Source organism: Mustela nivalis (assembly GCF_964662115.1).
Source record: "Mustela nivalis genome assembly, chromosome: 7".
NCBI classification, from domain to species: Eukaryota; Metazoa; Chordata; class Mammalia; order Carnivora; family Mustelidae; genus Mustela; species Mustela nivalis.
In genome coordinates, this window is record NC_139026.1 from 120,710,315 (window position 1) to 120,730,552 (window position 20,238).

At 40.7% G+C, this 20,238-nt stretch overlaps 1 protein-coding gene across 17 annotated transcripts in view; it reads right to left on the bottom strand.

Moving 5' to 3' along the window:
• SVIL (supervillin) overlaps positions 1-20,238 on the bottom strand; it is a 205,448-nt gene that overhangs the window by 76,438 nt on the left and 108,772 nt on the right. For all 17 annotated transcript variants that reach the window (XM_082740814.1, XM_082740813.1, XM_082740809.1 and 14 more), the window contains exons 3-6: positions 14,840-14,931; positions 7,878-7,935; positions 7,611-7,762; positions 4,684-5,317 (exon numbers count right to left, since the gene is read on the bottom strand). In XM_082740814.1, the coding sequence (XP_082596940.1) occupies positions 4,684-5,317; positions 7,611-7,762; positions 7,878-7,885 (794 nt within the window). In that variant the 5' untranslated portion in view covers positions 7,886-7,935; positions 14,840-14,931. The remainder of the gene's footprint in view (positions 1-4,683; positions 5,318-7,610; positions 7,763-7,877; positions 7,936-14,839; positions 14,932-20,238) is intronic.

The window sequence follows — 20,238 nt, forward strand, 5'->3', positions numbered from 1 at the left end:
AGGGTTCTTGGTGATCTATTCATATTTAGTTCAGTGAACAGAAATTGTTAATTTGCCAGTGAGAACAGAAGAAAAAGGAAAAAAAAAAACATGGGAATGAACTAACCATATTTTAACAGGCAAAAGCTAGTAGAGCAGGTGACAAGATATTTGGGGGTACAGGGGCTAAAAGGTGAAAAGAGTTCCATCCCATTACAAGATCTGTGAGCGTACAGGGAAGTCTCTTCTTTAGAGACCTAGATTTTCCAGGACACCTAGGTGTCTCCAGACCTAGGTTCTCCAGAAGTGGAGAGATGAAACACAGAGGGCATTTTCTAGAGTGGATCACCACTGGGAAATTTTCCTCTGCCCAATACACAGGTCACTGAGAACAGGGAGTCACAGTGGACGCTCAGGAAAACAGCAGGTGTAACTCAGGTCCTGAGATTCTCCACTCACAGAAGTAACAAATATGGTGCATTTTCTCTTCTTTCTTTCTTTCTTTTTTTAATTAACTAAGAAATACAAATTCTGCATTCAGGATTTCCATTAGTAACAGCTCAGATTTTTAAAAATCTGAATAACCCACAGGCCCCAGATCTCTTTGAATTTTATCCTAAAATTCACAATGGCTTAATTAACAAAGAATGGTTCCGATCAGCAAAACTCCCTCTCTAGAAAACACAATTCTGAAATTCTAAATTGAAGGGGCTTGGCAGAAATTGGGGGTTGGGGTTAAGAGGTATCTTAGGCTCTCTTCTGTGAATATATATATTCTCCATTTCTTTCAGAAGGACGTGCTCTCCTGAACTTCCAAGCAGCTACAGGATTTCTTGAGCTAAAGACCCTGTGACATATGTATTTTCTTAATCATACAAATGTTCAAATAAACATTAACAAATTCTAATAAATTTAAATGTACTGTTCAGCCCTCAAGACTGTTAGGAGCTTAGAATGTTCTTAATGGTTCCATCTGTACATGTGTTCGTGTATATGAACACACACAAAAACTGTGCATTTGATGTCTGGCTCAGAGGTGGATTTTTAGGATACCATAGGAAGTCTTTGATGGTATATTCATGAGTGACATTTGTATTTAATTAATGATAAAAAAAAAACACAGCCTCTTGCTAGTGAGCACAAAATAAAATGATGACATGGGAATGAGTTAGTTCAGACATTAATAGCCCCTATACTTGGCAGAGCAAGGTGATGAGAGAGTATAGTACAGCAGTGAGAAAAATAGTGCATCTCAATGCTAGGATATATCCACAAAAATATGCGGAATAAAATAATTATCTGTAGATGGTTTTCTTAGTTACCCCTTCATCTCCCTCAACATTTCTGTTACTTATTTCCATACTGGATGACAAGCATTTTCATTTATGGTTATTAAGACACTGAGATTTCCTTGGTTATTGTTATAATTCACAAAGTATTTTTTGTCTTTCTTCTCCCCAAATGGAAATCAGACAACAATGGTTTTCTGACACCCAAATATCTGGGCTCTAAAGAAAGGATATCTAAGCAGAATATTAATTCATTTAAATCCATCTTTGCAAGATGAATTGCTGTAGTCATTACAAAATAAATCCTTTTTAAAAAAAACATACAGTGCTATATTAGTTTCAGCTATACAATACCATGATTCAATGGTTCCATACATGACTCAGTGCTCATCATGGTAAGTGTACTCTTAATCTCCTTCACCTGTTTCACCCATCCCCCCACGCCCTCCCCTCTGGTAAACATCAGTTTATTCTCTTATCATTTCTATAGTTAAAGACTCTGTTTCTTGGTTTGACCATCCCCTCTCTTTTTTCCTTTGCTCTTTTGTTTTAAGTTCCACATATGAGTGAAATCATAAGATATTTGCCTTTCTCTAACTTATTCACTTAGCATTATACTCCCTAGCTCCATCCGTGTTGTTGCAAATGGTAAGATTTCATTCCTTTTTTATGGCTGAATAGCATAAATAGATAGATCGATTGATCGATCGATCACATTTTCTTTATCCATTCTTCTATCAATAGACACTTGGGCTGCTTCCATAATCTGGCTATTGTAAATAATGCTGCTATAAAAAAAAAATAATGCTGCTATAAATGTAGGGATATACACATTCCTCTGAGTTAGTGTTTTTGTATTTTGGGGGGTAAATATCCAGTAGTGCAATTACTGGACTGTAGAGTATTTGTAACTTTCTGAAGAACCTCCATGCTGTTTCTTGTATCTTTGTTTATCTTTTACTGTCATACTTGTCATACATTATGTTCCATCCCTTTTAATGTAAATATATCTCAGTATTTTCCTTATATATATATATATATATATATATGAAATGATTTGTGCTTCTCTGCCTCTAAATCACAGAATTTTAAGTCTTGAATGGCTTTTAAAAAAGCATATGCCTTTTTTAAATTAAAAAAAATATATAAAGCATGTACTTTTTTTAAAATTGAAAAATACATAAACAAAGCATGTGCCTCAAGAATTCCTTTATAATTTCTTAATCCTTTTAATCCTCTCTTTGTGAAAGTCAAGTAAGTGCTAAGAGGCTGGGGTTAGGCTTATGGAAACTTCCAAGTAATATGCCTCTTCAAATAATTGAGAAAGAAATACCTCTTAAGATTTTACATTATAGACTTTTTAAATACTAAGATTTTAACACAAAACAATTAAATATCCTAGCTTTTGACCTGGAGCACACAACCAAAGTTTAGTTATTATTACAACTGATTCAGGATCTCACTGAGGATCTATCATATGAGATCTAGACAACTACCAGATGCCATGTTAACAACCCAAGTTTTCATAATATAGCAATCAGAAATTTGGCTCTGAATTTTCTCCAAACCCATGTAAGCGTAAATCTCGAATTTCCTTTTTAAATTAGACCGTTAAATTGCTTTGACCCGTTTACAAAGCACATGAAGAGTTCACTTTGATAGACACTAAGGCAAGAACACATTTTCTGCTACTAAATGAAGGTTTCTCAAACAACAGACTTTCGTTTCAAAATAAGAGAAAACAGGTCACAGTCCCCAAATTTCAAAAAGCCCAAAGGCTATGGGGTGTCTGGGTGGCTCAGTGGATTAAGCCTCTGCCTTCAGCCCAGGTCATGATCTCAGGGTCCTGGGATGGAGCCCTACATCGGGCTTTCTGCTGAGCAGGGAGCCTGCTTCCCTTTCTCTCTCTGCCTGTCTCTCTGCCTACTTGTGATCTTTCTCTCTCTCTCTCTGTGTCAAATAAATAAATAAATAAATAAGCCCAAAGGCTAAAACCCCGTATCAGTTTTTACAGTACTGACTTCTCTAAGAAGTTAACTTCTCTAAATATTTTAGTGTGAATGATCAACTACGTAGGGGAAGTTCTTTGACTCCATAAACATCAGTAAGTAAAATGATCTGTTTTAGCTGTATTATTGCCACTTAGAGAGGACCACATTTACTGCTCTGTCCCAGTGTGAAATATATAGGAGTATTTCCCAATACTTCTTCCTCCCCCACCCCTTTTTTTTCCCCTCAAAATAAATTTGCTTGATCCTCACCTCTCCTCAATTTACCTGGGAAGCTAATGCCTATTTGGACTGAAAAACACACATAAAAGTCTACCTAGACAATTGTCCCAAACTTTAAACTAGGATGTTTAAGTAAAGTGCCTTTTGAATATGGTCATCACTGAACTTACTGAATTTAAATATTTAAATTTTGCTTAAATTTGAATATTTAAATTTTACTTAGATTTAAATATTTGTATTTTACTTCAATTTAAATATTTAAATCTTACTCAAATTTAGAAATTTCAATTTGATTTAAATTTGGAAACTTAAATCAAATTTAATTTAAATTTGGATATTTAAGTTTAGGAACAAATATTCTCTTCTGGCATTTGATTTTCTCATTTTACCCTTTTTCTGATTTTCCCAAATGGGCACTGTTGTCTTTGTGTATGACAATTACTCTTAATGACTGATCTTTTTAATGAAGTGCTCTTCAACACAGCTGTTTCTCAGCATGTTGATATACTTGCATAGCTATAGGAGACGATTATATTCAAGCAATACTGCAGTCATTCGTCATACCCTAAACTGAGACCCTTCCACTGTGTTAGTGGTGGTCCTTTTGCTTTGTGATTTTACATGACAGCAACAAAAACAATCACTAAGAAGTCTGAGGTATAATGGGGCACCTGGGTGGCTCAGTCGTTAAGTGTCTGCCTTTGGCTCAGGTCATGATCCCAGGGTCCTGGGATCGAGCCTGGCATCGGGCAACCCCCTTGGTAGGAAGCCTGCTTCTTCCTCTCTCATTCCCCCTGATTGTGTTCCCTCATTATGTCTCTCTCTGTCAAATAAAACCTTAAAAAAAAAAAAAAAAGGTTTTGGATATAATTCTAGAGAAACACATAAAGGAAAAGACAATTATTAAAAGCATGTAAGAAACCCATAAAAAGAAGGATCCGTAAGTGAGACTCCCATGAAAGTGTCCCCATGACACCTGTTCAGTTGATCATTTTTGTAAAAAAGAACTGAAGCTTCTTGCTTGGGCAGAACCTGTTTTGATACCGCAGAAATTTAGAAACCCCTATCTTACCTATTTCTGCCACCAGCGGAACCCTCAATAGAAGACCAAGAACACCCAGACCCTGACGCAGGGGAGGCAAAGCAAAGATGATAACACAGCCCAGAGCAGGCTCAATGCTTACCTGGCTCGGGCCTCAGGAGGGAGTGGCGGGTCACCAGCAGAGTGGCTCGGGGAGGCCGGTGGCCGAGGCGAGGAGAGGGACACGCTGTGCATTTGCTTTGGGGACCTTGGCACTTCACTAAAGGCACAGTCTCGCCCAGGGAACGGGAAGGATGAGGAACTCTCAACCGTGGGGGCCAGGTCACGGGCCTGCCCGGTGGTGCTGGGCTCCTGACCCCGTCTTTGGTTTTCCACGTTGAGCAGCACCTCGGTGTCCGAAAGCCCATCGCCCCCGGAGAGAGCATAGTCCTTGGAGTACAGAGAGCATGACTCTTTGCCTGGCTCGGCCTGTCTGTCACCTTTCCCTCCCCTCTTGTCAGCAGCATCGGCGTCCTTCCTGGACTTGGTGTATCGGGACGGCGATTCCGAGTCCGCTTCGGAATCCAGCGCTATCCCGTACTTCTCAGCCAGCTGCCGTCTCCTTTCCGCTTTGTACCGTGCGATTCTCTCTGCTTTGGACTCCAGAGCCTGGGTGTCCATGAGACCTGAACCACAGGAGGGCTCAGCATGGATGCCCGAGGTTTCGGTGCAAAGTTTGGAACGGGTCTGTTTTTCCACCGAGGAATCTGAAGTGTCCTCCTCTTCATTGGACCGGCCTACAAGGGACCACACGGGGGACACGAACAGAGTTCAAGAACAGAGGCGCATTGACTGCACTCTTTTCTGTGCACAGAAGTGAATTTTTCCAACTGCAGCCACATGCTTGGTACAGAAAATGTCTAACATTGAAAACATAGGAAGGTAAAACTCCCAATCACCAATAATCATTAATACATAATAATAAATAATAAGTTGATAATTTGCCAAACATTTCTATATATTCCTTCTAGTCTTTTTTTTTAAATTGATTTCTTTTCTCCCACATAAAATAATTTATGTTTTATATACCACTGATGTACTGTATAAAACATTTTCTTATATTTGGAAGTCTTTTCTTGAAGACATTCTTTAAAGCTTTGTAATATTCTATTCAACAGGCATTCCATAGCTAATTTAACCCTTCTCATATTCCTGGGCATTTGCATTGTTGCCAATATTTTTTTCATTGTTTCTAACTTTTAATCAGTCTGATTTTCTGACTACTATCACAACAGATAATGGTTAATTGCTTTATCAAAAAGTGTATCATTTTAGGGACACCTGGGTGGCTCAGTTGGTTGGACGACTTCCTTTGGCTTAGGTCATGATCCCGGAGTCCCGGAATCGAGTCCCACATCGGGCTCCCAGCTCCATGGGGAGTCTGCTTTGCTCTCTGACCTTCTCCTCACTCATGCTCTCTCTCACTGTCTCTCTCTCAAATAAATAAATAAAATCTTTAAAAAAAAAAGTGTATCATTTTAAGAGACTTGCTAGACTGTCAAGTTGATTTCTATAAAGTTTGCGTCAATTTATACTTGAACCTGCACTATATGTTCGCTTGCAAACATTAAATGTTCATTTAAAAAATTTCCTTTGATTACTAGAAAAAGAGAATTTGTGCTTTTTTCAATTATTAGCATTTGTATTACTTTTTTCTTTTCTGGAATATCTGATGAAGCTTATTTAAGCTCTATAGTGTCACTTTTATTGGTTTGCATGCATTTTTTTTTTTTTGAGACCCTGAACCTTAATCTCATTCATGAGTATTTCAAACTTGTTTAATATTCTGTGACATCCACATGGAAGATTTTCTTTGGTGTCAATTGACCTGGTCATTTGTGATTTCTCAAGCTGTTTCTGTGTCCTTTCCCATTCAATGTGCATGAAATATTCACCTGTTTTCATGTTTTTAATTATTTTCTTAAAGTTAATCATGTGATTAATTGGGACTTATTTTTGTGTTTCGTGTAAGCGAGAAGAGGTCTATGACCCCTTCCCTACTGCACAATAACCTATTTTCCCAGTACCATTTTATTAAACAAGTCTCCCCTTTCTCATGAATATGTGATGCTTAAATTATAATACATAGATTCACATTTTACATACATGAGGGTTTATTTCTGGCTACAAATTTTTATACTCTATTCTTGATTCTCAAGTAATTTTTAAAAATCTTACTTCTCTAGCTTTCTTGCCATAGAAGATCAGGAACTCTAGGTAAGTGACATGATCACATCACAAAGTGAGATCAACAGCCGTAAGGAAGAACCCAGAAAACACTGGCCATAAAAAGCAGCAGCATGGAGCTGCGGACCAGGGATGGGTTGAGAAGAACAGCCCCGTATGGGTCATCCACTTCCAAGCCCAAGTTGAATATTTCATATTCCTAACGTTGACAGTTACCAAAAAAAGTTAAGTCACATTTGAAATATGGTTTAATATGAAATACACATGCAATACATTTAAAATGACATGTAAATTATTTACATTAAAATAATTTAAGTAGAATGTTTGTTGCATTAACACATAGACTAAGAACCCTAACCACTCAAAGGTCCAGGTTCATTTTAAATTGCTCCCTGCTGCGAGCGACCAGGCTCTGTGCTGGGCACCTGGGTATTCTGTTTAAAGGAGTCTCATTGAGTCCTCTAAGAACTCTTACTGAGAAGAGGCCAGCAGGTCCTGTGCCAGCACCCTGAGAGGGCCAGCAGGGAGATGCTGTTCCTGCCCTCTAGGGGTCCCAGGCAGGGAGGAGGAGTGAAATGTCATCATCAATTTCCCAACAGTGTGCCAAGAGGAACCATTTCTTCCTGCTATGATCCCAGAGGAGCACACCTATGAGATGGGGCAGAGTTGACATATGTGTCATTGTAGGTTTCACAAATAAGGTGTATTTAATAAGTAAGTACACCTCCACAATTCACTTTTGTGGACTATCTCATTTTCCTCCAATGCCACTGGGTAAAGAAGGCAGCATGAACCATCTCCGGCAGCCTGCAGGACGGTAGGCCACCAGACAAGCACGCTCACCGGTGTGGGGGCTGGCCGGGTCTGTGGCGCGCATGTATCTGGGCGTGTCTTCCTCCAGCAGGCGATGAGTCACTAAGCCCGTGCAGCTCTGCAGCAGGATAGGCTGCGTGTCCGTTTCGATTCCTTCGAGGCGCCGGGCAATTCTTTCTTTTCTGTGCAGGGCACCAAAGACAGGCCTTGTGAGCCATGGAAAGCGGTTCTCAGGGAAAGTGAATACTGCTTCACCAAGTTCTTCTACTTTCTAACGAGGTGCAATCAATTTCTTACCTTTTCATTTCTAAAAATTCTTTCCTCTTTGGTTCAAAGATTTTTCTTAATTCTGCAACTAAAATAAAACAGAAGAATAAAAAGATACTTCAGTGTTCAGTATCATGCGTTCATTCATTCCTTCATGAGACATATATCTATTGAACTTCTATATTATCGAACTTATATGTTAATATTGAACTTACATATTATGTATTATTGAACTTATGTATATATAACTTATGTTATAGTATGTTCAATAACATATGTTCTTGAACTTATGTTTCTGTTCTTAGGTCCCGTGCAGTGTTTTCCTGGAGACTGTCTTCTAGTGTGAAAGGGCAGATGCCACAAGGGATGTGTAAACACACACACACACACACACACACACACATCACATCACATCACAGGCTGCGCTAAGAAGTAAAACCATGAGTTCTGTTTCATCCAGGGGAGTCAGAGAAGGCCTGAACATCAAGATCTCTCCAGCAAGCAGATATCTCACTATCTGTCTTTGATTCTTACTACGTTCAACAAAGTATTCCGAGTTTTTCTGCTATAGGAAACTTCTAACGTTGGCAGAAGCAGAGACCAGAACTAGAGCCCCCACACGCCCATCAACAAGCCACAACCCCCATGTTTCCCCACACTCCTATTTCACCCTATCATTGAACCTGTAAAAATCTGTGACTTGCTGATCGTGTTTCCAGCCATCCCTAATGGAGCTTTATGGACATTTACCGCGGTTTAGGTTAACACAGTTCTAAGCATCCCCTTACCGGCTTTCGCTGCCAGGAAATGTTAACATTTGTTTCCCCGCTCTAATTTGGATGGATAGATAAACTAACAACCCTAATTCTCCTGGTAACACCGGATGGATGGACAAATGTCTGGCTGACGCTGGGAGGGTCTCATGCGATACTGATGCCAAATAACTGTTTCTTTGGAGAAATGGCCCAATTTGGTGGAGAATAAAGTTCTCTCTTCTCACTTCCTCCTCAACCACGTGAATTCTCAAAGGCTCATCTGAGTGGCTCCTGTTGGGGACCCGGGAATACCAGGCAGAAGTGTCATTAACAGCCCTGGGGGTCCAAGGAACTTTGAAAGGTTGAGTCAAAGAAGAAACTCAATGGAGGCATACAAGAATGCTGGAATATTTTTAATTTCTTTTTTAAGATTTATTTGTTTATTTGAGAGAGAAAGAGAGAGAAGAACACAAGCAGGGGGAGCAGCAGGCAAAGAAGCAGGCTCCCCATCCAGCAGGGAGCCCGATGAGGGACTTGATCCCAGGACCCTGGGATCATGACCTAAGCTGAAGGCTGACGCTTAATTGAGCCACCCAGGTGTCCCTTTTTCAATTTTCTTTTTTATTTTAAAGTAAATTCTACATCTTGGGCCACCTGGGTGACTCAATTAGCTAAGAGTCCCGCTCTTGACTTTGGCTTAGGTCATGATCTCAGGATTGTAAGATCCGGCCCTAGGTCAAGCTCCACACTAGACATAGAACCTGCTTAAGATTCTCCCTCTCTCTCTGCCCTTCCTCTCCCCAACTCTCTAAAATAATAACAATAAAATAAAGTTAACTCTGTGTCCAATGTGGGGCTCAAACTCATGGCCTTGAGATCGAGGGTCACATGCTCTTCTGACTAAGCTAGCTAGGTGCCCCTCAATTCTGGAATTCAACTTCCAACTGCTTTCATTTCTATTTTATTTTTTTAAAGCTGTAATATTTAGTAATGAGTCAGAACCACACACACATACATACATACACACACACTCCCCTTTTATATTGCCCTTTGACCGTCTTTGGAGACACAAGCCTTGTTTTTATTTATTTTTAATTGATAGCTGCCTTACAATTTTAGTTTGACTTCTGTTGAGATAGTTACACGCAACTAATGAATCATTGAACACTACACCAAAAACTAATGATGTACTATATGTTGGTGAATTGAATTAAAAAAAAGATAGTTGGCTTTAAAAAAGTCTCTCCCTCAGGTGGCTTTCCCAGGAACCAGAGAAGCTGGAGGCAGAGGTATACTTGCTCTGTACTGTCAATTACAGCTCTATTTGGAAGACAAGGGTATAATGGTAATGGTGCATCTGCCATGTTACCTTTCGAGGAAGCTTGACTAATACTAGCTCCCCAGTTAATCAAATTAGCTCCAGCAAGATTATGGTGATAAAACTTTAATGACTGGTAGTGCATATTTTGAAAATATTTCCAAGAATGAGATAAACCAAAGAGTATCAATTAACTATTTAAACCCTAAGAAGAGCAAGAGTGTGCCAGAAGCTACTGGAACCAAATTCCAAGTGCTCTGAAAGGTAGGGTGCTTGGGATGGGGAGCTCCAGCCCCACGCCAGGTGTAGAGATTAATTTAAAATTAAATAAATAAATGTACCAGCAAGTTTATTCATTCTTAGTGGAGACCCACAGTGAATCTTTCAGGGGAAAAAAAAAAATCCCTTAAACAAACAAATTACCTCTCAGTCAATTCTTTTGTAACCAATTTATTTTTCAGTTACCAAGATTTGCTTCATTCCTATAGACATAAGATTACAGGGGGAAAAAATGATGTGGAAGACAAAAGAAGTCATAGAGAAGCTTCCTTTCCCAAGTCTATAATTTAAAAGTAAAATTAGGAAAACATGCAATATAATTACTCTAGCATCTCTAGTCCATGGGAAAACACTTTAGTTGTGTAAAATAGAATAAGTTTTTATTTGAATTGCTGATGTGTGCATATTTTTTTGGACCCTTTCCAGGAAAAAAAAACAAAAACAACCACCTCTTCTGGGCTCTTACAGTCCTCCTTAGGCCCTTTGGTTGGAAGTTTTGGTCAGGTTTATCATAAAGCATAAAAGGGGCTGATACTAAGAAATCACATAAGTCATCCCAGCTGTGGAAATCTATGTTGCCCTCCATTCTTTCAGTCATAAAGCACTACCACAGTTATGGTCTGGAAGATAGTGTTGAATACAATTAGTTACTGTTCATGATCTACCAAAAGCAGTCTTGTCTTTACTATGATTATATAATTTCAGACTTATAGAAAAATCGACACATGCTTCATAATGTGTTTACAGTTTACTAAATTTATTTTTATCCTTTTCCATAGGCATATTTACATGTGTTATGTGTGTATAGACATGCATGAATGTACACATATGTGCATACAATTTTTTAAAGACTTATTTATTTTAGAGAAAGTATGAGGGTACGAGTCGGGGGGCGGGGCTGGAGGGAGATAGAGAGAGAGAATCCCAATCAGGCTCCACACCCTGTGCAGAGCTGGCCATGGGACTCCATCCCATGACTCTGAGATCATGACCCGAGCCAAATCCAAGTGTCAGATGCTCAACCGACTGAGCTACCCAGGCCTACCCACATATTAATTTTTCTGAACTATTCAAGAGTAAGTTGCAGCACGATATCCCTTTATCTCTAAATTTATCAGTATATATTTCCTAAAAACAGGAAATAAGAATGTGTTTTTAATTGGATAAAGCTGAGACGCCTGGGTGGCTCCATTAAAAGCAGCTGTCTTCAGCTCGGGTTGTGATTCCGGGGTGCTAGGATCGAGCTCTGCATGGGGCTCCTTGCTCAGTGGGAAGCCTGCTTCTCCCTCTCCTTCTGCCACTCCCCCTGCTCGCGCTGTCAAATAAATAAATAAAACATTTAAAAAAAAAACAAAATTGGATTAAGCAGCTATAATTCAGCTGATTGTACACTGTGGTATAATGCATACCACTCATAAATGGTTCAGGTAACAGTAATAGCAATCATTGTATAATACAGATCGAAATAGGTGCTGTTGATCTAACTTCCATTGTAACGAATTTTCTACTTGCCTTCAAGTACATTCAAGTACAATAAAACTGTGACATATACTAAATTATTCCTCATTGCACCTGCTATCTTAGCCTGCTGCCCTCCTCTAAGTAATTCCAAACAGTGCTTCTGTGCCAACAAAGATTCTATTAGTCTATTTCTTTAGTTATTTTTGAAGGGAATCAGACGGTCATTTTCTGAGTCAGGTAACTGAAAGGCAATTGACATCAGGGCTATCATACTTTACAAAGTTATTTAACTTGCTTTATCATAATATATAATGCCAATACCCAGCATAATGTGGTCTACTGGGCAGTTTTCTTGGGCAACACTGTTTCTTTAATTAGCCCTGAGAAACAGGCTTTCTGGTAAAATTATTGTTGAGTTCAGGCGTCCAAACCCAAATACAGTAGAATCTTCCAAAGAAATATAAGTGGCAGAGGACTGCCAAGAACACCTCCCTCCCACCCTGCACTTGACAAGCTAAGAGCACAGCCCAGACCCAGAAAGTCCTGAAAAGGAATTGGACTTCCCGCACTTTAATTTTCACACGTGGATGGCAGCCACTAATACAAAGACAAGCAGCTTATAAAATCAGAGATTACAAAACTAGAGGACTAAGGGGGCGGGGTGAGGGCTGAGAAGTGTGGGATTTCTTTTTGGGGATAAGGAGAGTGTTCCAAAGTGGACTATGGTGATGGGTGCACAGCTCTGTGGATATGCTAAAAGCCACTGACCTGTATACTTTGGATGGATGGATTATAGATTGCTTGAATTATATTTCAAGAAAGCTATTAAGAAAGTAGACTAATATATTTGGTCCATTTCATAATGCATAAATGGAAAAACTATTTTAATATCATCATCTTTATAGAGGTAAAGATTTTTAACCCTTGGATAACTTGTTTGTGAGAGAGAAAAAGTCAATGATCATTTTAATGCTCAATTTCACAAAGGCAAGAATTCCTCACTAAATGACCAGAAACTTCTATAAATGTATAAAAAGACATAAAACGCTATGCCATGAAAATGGTTGTAATCAACTCCTACTTTCACCATTATATCGCCAAGAGCTGACAGAATCATTAAAATATTTAAGATGGAGAAGTGAGATTAGAGGTCATACGTGGGTCTTTCCAAATTCGGGTCTTTCCCGAATTCATCAATTACAGAACGTAAAAGAAGACTCTGCAGAATTTACATGAAATTCAGGAGGGGAGGGGTTCGGATACTCTTTAAGCACATTTTGAAGATCTTGTGAATTTAGAAACATAAATCTCATTAATACATGGTATTACCTCTGATTTGTGAAAAAGTACATTTTCATCAACAATTATGATACATTTTTTTTATGATTTTATTTATTTATTTGAGAGAGAGAGAGGGAGTGAGAGAGCACAAGCAGGGGAAGAGGCAGAGGGAGAAGGAGAAGCAGGCTCCCTGCTGAGCGGGGAGCCCAATATGGGTCTTGATCCCAGGATCTCAGGATCATGACCTGAGCCAAAGGCAGCTGCTTAATTGGCTGAGCCACCCAGCTGCCCCTATGATACATTTTCTAATGAAACTGGTAAATCAACTTAAGTTGTTCTTAAATTTTGGCACATATGGAGTTACAAGCTGTTGAACCTGAAAGGCACCTTGCATCTCATATACCGTTTCTAATTTTTCTGACCCTAATATTGCACGTGCTGTTGCTCATCAAGGAGAAAGGACCACGGCAGACAAAGAGGATGAGTGAAACAGCTTTTGCTACAGAACTTTGCCTAATCAGTCCAATCTTCTAAGTTCCTGCTCAAATCAATCTGTTTCACCCTTGAACTTTGCTTGGACCATCTTCCCAGACTGTAAGCTTGGCTCAGATTCACCAGAGCTGCTTTGTCTTTCACGAAGAGTCTAAAAAATTGGAAGGCCCTTTCCATGTCACGCCATCCAGGTGGGAACCCGCAGCATGTCTCCTTCCCATGGAAGCCCTTGAACAGCCAATGGGAGTGAATGAGATGGCAATGCAGCCCAGCAGGTCCCATGAACTATCAGAACAGTCTCTCTCCTATGACATCTCATCTACTTCTGTGTAATTCAACAAAGTATTCTCGTCCGGGGCCTCCGGGACAACATGGAGTAAGTCTGTATTTCAGTTGACAGTTTTCTAAGTGCTTGAAAATTGCAAAATGTCTCTGTTTAAATTGTCTCCACAAGGCCGAATCTCTGGGGTGCTCCAAATACCCATCCTCGTCAGACTATGTCTAAGCACATCACCTATTCAATTCCTCAGGCTGTACACCCATGTATCAGTGGGCCTTTTAAACTAGATTTAGTGTCTATTAAAAGAATATTTTTCCTGGTCTTATCTCTTTTGGGTTTGATCTCATGTTTGTTTATTTGTTTCTTTCAGAGGACAAAATAGAAAAGAAAACAAATCTGACCCTCCACCAAAACCTGTTTCTTCTGAAGTAATGGTTACACAGTGGGTTTAGCATGAGAGCAGTTTGAGAGCTGGTATGCCCCTCTTCCAGTATTAGAGTTGGGGGACACAAAGATCTGGTTAACATTTCCATCATTTCTCAGGCAAAACACAGGGAGTAGTGGGTTCATGGCAGCTGCGAATGTTTTACTGCACTTGTATCTTTACCAATGAAAAAAACGAATTCACAGAACACGTGAGTGCCTACCTGGGGAAAGAGATGCAGGAGCTATGGAGTGTCCTGGAAACCCAGTGTGCTGCCTGGCAGGGAGCTCTAAGATACTCAGTGCAAAGGCACCAGCAAAGCACCAAGAGGCAGAGGGAGTGGACAGAGTGGACGGAGTAGATAAGGGCTTATGAACAACACTCACTGCCCCTGGAGAAGGTGAGAGGTAGGAGTGATGACGTGGGTGGATTCTATGCTGGCTCTTTCTGTCGCCCTCCCCACCCGGCCTCCAGGGAATTCCCGAAGACGGCTAAAATGACAAGGACGGACACAGAGAAAGGTGCAGATGAAACACGCAAGAAGAGAGGTACCTTCATTAAGGTTAATTCTTGCAACAGGCAGAAAGGAACACAAAGGAGGGTATACACTGGAGCTTTGGAATGAATTCCCCTCAGAGAAAATCAGGTGACACAATACTTATGTGCCCGGGACACTGGTCAACCATTTAGAGAAAATCTCACCTTTTGGAAGTGCAGTTAAAATCTTAGCATCGATTCTTCTTCTGTGGTTAGCAAGCTGTTCTTTCTCTTCAAGCCAGAACTCTTTCTGAAAGCTAAAAATTAAATTATGCCATTAATAATGTTTAAAGTCAATGTGAATCAAGATATATGATGTTAAGTGAAAAAAAAAGCAAAACAAGAGTTACGTGACTGTTATACATAGTGAAATACATGTATGTGGATTACAAGTAAAGAGTTTTATTTCTGGGAGTTAAATGCTAGCTTTTTTCATTTATTTATAGTCATGTCCCTAAAACTTTTTTGTGTAACAGAAGAATTACGTCAGCACAGGCAGGTGGCATGGCGTCAGGGGTAACAACATGGCGGAGCCGCGAGTTGGATGCCTGGGTTGGGACAGCCACTCTCTTCTACAGCCACTCACCAAGAGCTGGGGAAGCTTGGATTAATTGCTCAACCTTTCTGTGTTCATCTCTTCCTCAGAAAATCAGCAACTTGTCTAGGATATATACATGCTTTCCTCCAGGGCTGAAATTACGGTAAAGTAAAAAATGGCTTCAAACAACTAAGAAATCAAAGCATGGTGAGTAGGTCTGAAAGGCTCATGAAGACCTGTCTTGGGATACAGGAGGAAATGAAGGAGGAAAGAATACGGAATTAAGCACAATGTACTTTTCTTTTCTAATGAGGCATATTGTGGGTATAATCTTAATTATCTTCATAAGACTCGGTGAGGCCTGAGCTGCTCAGGGCTATGCTGAGAAAGGTTTAACAGTGGGCTCCTTCCTCTTGCTCTCCCACCTGCTTCCCCTGAGCATGTACTTTGCAGTCTCTGCTGATGATGTCAATACTCCCACTATGGCCGATCTGCAAGCTTCGCATAAGACTTTCTGGAAAGAGACACATGCACTCGCTCTCACAAGGCAGTGCAAGCCAGCCCTGGCACACTGGCACTATCATCATCCCTGGTTTGCAGATTAGGAAGCTGTTACATGGTTTGCCCAAAGACGACACACCAATCTAGGGGGCCCCAGGCGGCATGCACCAACACCACGGGCCTCCGTGGGAGCATGTCTGGGGTTGTGCAAGACCACAGAGCTGCCACCACACAACAGGAAGAAAACTTAGCATGAAAACAGGAGAACTAATTTTCTTCAGTGACAGGATCACCTCCAGAAAGGTGAACGACAGCCTTGCAAAGGCTGAACTTCAGTGCAAAGTTGACCCTCCTGAAGGGCTTGTCCTCCATTTGCATTTCTGCCCTGCAGGGGTGCCTGTCCATAGGGGTCCCAGGGGGACTGGACTGAGGAAAGTTCTGTGCATACCAGGTAAGTGGGACACACAAATTATCTACACCCCATCCATCAATTCAATTTCAAGTAGCTGGCGCAAGATCCAAGACAGGGGACAGATCTATCTGCTAGAACCAAGTTCATCTGAAATCTTTCTTATTGCTGATAAATGTGGTAGGGCTTATATTCATAAATAGGTCTGCCATATATTCATATTATTTCATAAAAAGTCTTGAGAATAAGTAGTCATTATAAATCACACTCCAAATGGTTTAAAGACTCTAGGACACCTGCTTAGGTCAGAAATGTGGACTTGGCACTGACTTCTAAACAGCGATCATGATGCAGTGATAATTTTTTTTTAAGTGTTTTATTCAGATTTACGACTTAGTATATAAACCAACAGAATCACATAACTGTAGAAGTATAGCCCACTGAAAGAATGGCATGCTATTGTCACCGGTTAATCAGCTACTTGTGTAAACATCTGGATAAAGTTCTGTACTTTCTTCGGGAAACTAAAATCTCAGGAAAAGAATTCTCTACAAAAACAAAAATGGTCCAATCCTGGAAATATTCAGTTTCTCAGGCCACTGATCTTAGGGGACAAAGACTATCTCGTATCTTCAAACATAAATATCTGCATGCTTCTATTTACCCCCTTTTTTGTGTGCTTATCAAAAAGCCGCTAATGAAGACTGAGAAATTCCTCCCCAGTTAAACGTTTTTCTGAACTTCTACAGTGGGGTTTCCAAGTCAGCCCCTGACAGCTCCTGCACTTACCTTCTTCAAACAAGCTTTGAGAGTGTCAGTACCCATAAGAAGGGCAGCCTTTTCCCAGTTGGTCAGAAACCAGTGGGAAACCCAAGCACTGTCAGGAAAAGCTCTTGTGGTTCCTAACACAGCTTACTGTAAATGTGATTTACTCTACCCAGGTTCCCTCCTCTCCAGCCTACCTGAGTCCTGCTCTGTTCAAGGTCAGTTCCTCACGGAAGAAAGTCCTTGACCCCGTACCTGTCCCACCGCACACCAAATATATATTATGCACCTCTGTTGTTTTCTCTCATGGTATCTTGGTTTCTTACTCGTAGAACATGTGGCAAGCATCTTATTTCAAATTATTGATTTATAGGGGTGCCTGGGTAGCTCAGTCAGTTAAGCCTCTGACTCTGGGTTTCAGCTCAGATCATGATCTCAGGGTCTACCACATAAGAGCCCATACTCTCTCTCTCTCTCTCTCTCTCTCAAAAAAAAAAAAAAAAAAGACTCTGGAACATTTGTGAATGAATAATCCCTTCCCATCATCTTCTAATGGCTAATAAAACACAAATACCCTGGGGCACCTGGGTGGCTCAGTCCTTAAGCATCTGCCTTCAGCTCAGGTCACGATCCCAGGGTTCTGGAATCAAGCCCCACATGGGCTGCCTGCTCAGCAGGAAGCCTGCTTTCCCTCTCTCACTCACCCTGCTTATGTTCCTTCTCTCTGTCAAATAAATGAATAAAATCTTAAAAAAAAAAAAACCCACAAATACCCCAAAAAGCCCAAACATCACCCTCCTTTAATTTTTTTGAGTCAGAGGCACCAAGCAGTGTGACTGGTGGAGCCCAATCCTACCTCACACAATGGGAGCCTCCAAAGCACTAAGCTCCACGCGCTCCGTGGCGCTCTCTTCGTGGACCATCACCCCTGGGACACGGGCTCTCTGCCTGACAAGCTCTGTAGGCACGGGTGGGTTGCCACAGCTCAACCAAAAGCATAAGAGTCTATTTCAGAATAAAACATATAATCCTCCATATATAGCTAAGGTAAATGCTACAGTCTTGACTTTTGACTTTTGCCATTAAGCTGCACCTTTTGTATTTTTTATATATCTTCATCTCCTCTGAAATAGTGCTCTCTCAGGACTAAATTTTTCATACCCTGCCTCCTTCCCTCTGCTTCAATAATCTAAGAAGCATTGCTCCCTGCCTCCACATTTTTTTTTTTAATGTGTCCCATTAACCTACTTAAATGCCAACAGTAGAAACAAGGGGAAACTTCAGGAGAGTGAGGACAGGATTTTCTGTGGTTACTAGCATCTGTCTTTGACAAAATGGGGCTACACCATGACTGATCAGTCAGCACCCACGCTGGGAAAGGCTCCCTCCGATCTGTTCACTCTTTTACTGTTGTTCACATTACAATACACAAGAGATCAAAGTCTACTACCTCCTCTTTGTACTTCAGCATCTAGTTGATCTGAATGCTCTGAAGGAGGCAAGTGCCTCCATCTCCAGCCGATTTTACTCTAGTTCCGTGGGCAGGAGGTCGTCATTTGCATGGATCCAGAGGACCTACCGCCCACCATTTTAGAGCGGCTGTGTCCCTCTGAATCTGCTTTCACTGAAACGTCTGACCTTCTAGTTCATGCTGCTGCTATTCTTAAATAAGCAACGCTTTCCTCTTCTTCCTCTTGCACAGCCACTTACTAGCTCTACTACAGCTCTACCAACCTGCCAGGAACATACTGGGAACTAAGCTACTCTGGTCTGAACATCTGTATTCCCCCAAATTTGGATGTTGATATCCTAACCCCCAAATGTGATTCGATGAGGAGGTGGGAACTTTGGAAGGCGATAGGTCATGAGATAAAGACTTCATGAATGAGAACAGTGTCTTTATCTTATAAAAAGAGACTCAGAGACCAACTGTACTTCAATTAAAATAAAACAACTCTTCTGAGAGACCCAGCGATCTCTCTAGCCCATTCCACCAATGAGGACACAAGAAGTTGGCTGTCTCCAACCTTAAAGAGGGCCCTCACCCCATTATGCTGGCCCTCTGATCTCAGACTTCCAGTCTCCAGAACTGTGAGAAAGAAATTTGTGCTGTTTATAAGCCATCCAGTCTAGAGTATTTTGCTATAGTAGCTGGAACTCACGAAAAGCATAAGCCTTAGATTCTATCAAAAACATGGCAAAGATGAGAAATACGGGAAGCTGTGTGAAGCCCCAGAAATGTAAGATTTCCTGAGTTCAATAAGACAGCAACCTTACCGATGACCCTGGCTCATTACTGCTCTAGATGGCCTGATACTAAGACATAGCTTTATCTCATCTAATGTGCTCACAAGATCGATTTTGCCATTTTCAGGGCAGGGCAGGACCAGGCTCAGCCTGATGAGAACAGTTGTTTATTCAATGCCATTGAAATGCAAACCCTTTATAGCAAAGAAACAATGTCATACATGATACATTAGGACCGAAAGCGTCTGAGTGGAATGAGGGGTAAATCAGGGTTGGGTCCTTCTACCATCACCAAGTGTAGGCTGGGATTGATGCCTACATGTCTTAGGGACAATAACTTTGTGTCTCCATTTGAAAATCTCAAATTCTATCAGGGACAGTGATCGACTAAGAAACATCTGGGACACAGCTATCTGATTTGGCACAAACTTTAATTTTTACGAGAGCTTAAATGATGATTATGTACCACAGCATCTCAGCATGTTAGGTATATTGAATCAGTGCCCATAACACCTTACAGTCAAGGGAAATGAAATGCAAAATGATTAAAAGACCTCACTGGGGGACACCTGGGTGGCTCAGTCGGTTAAGCGTCTACATTTGACTTGGGTCATGATCTCAGGGTCCTGGGATCGAGTCCTGCATTGGGGGTCCCCCTGCTCTGTGGAAAACCTACTCTCCCTCCCCCTCTCCCTCTGACTCTGCCTGCTGCTCCCCCTGCTTATACTCACTGGCTCTGTCCAATTAAAAATTTTTTTTTAAATCTTAAGGAAAAAAATGAAAGACCTCACTGGACAGATGGATTGGTTGGGGGTGGGGAGAGAAGGAGGGAAGAAGGGAGGATGGAAAGAAAGAACAAGGCTAAAGTTTCTCTTAAAAAATCAAAAGCTCTCTTACCCGATGGACAGACTGCAAAAGAACATCCCACACTTAGAGTCAGGTACAAGAAAGAAAAGATAATAGCCCTTCACAGGTTCAAAATTTTATCTGATCTGCAAATAGATCATGTTCCCATAAACAGCATTAATGAATACAAAAAGAATCTTTTTTGGCTGAACGTACTATTAGGTCAGTTTGCTTCAGACATTTTAATAAATCAAACTC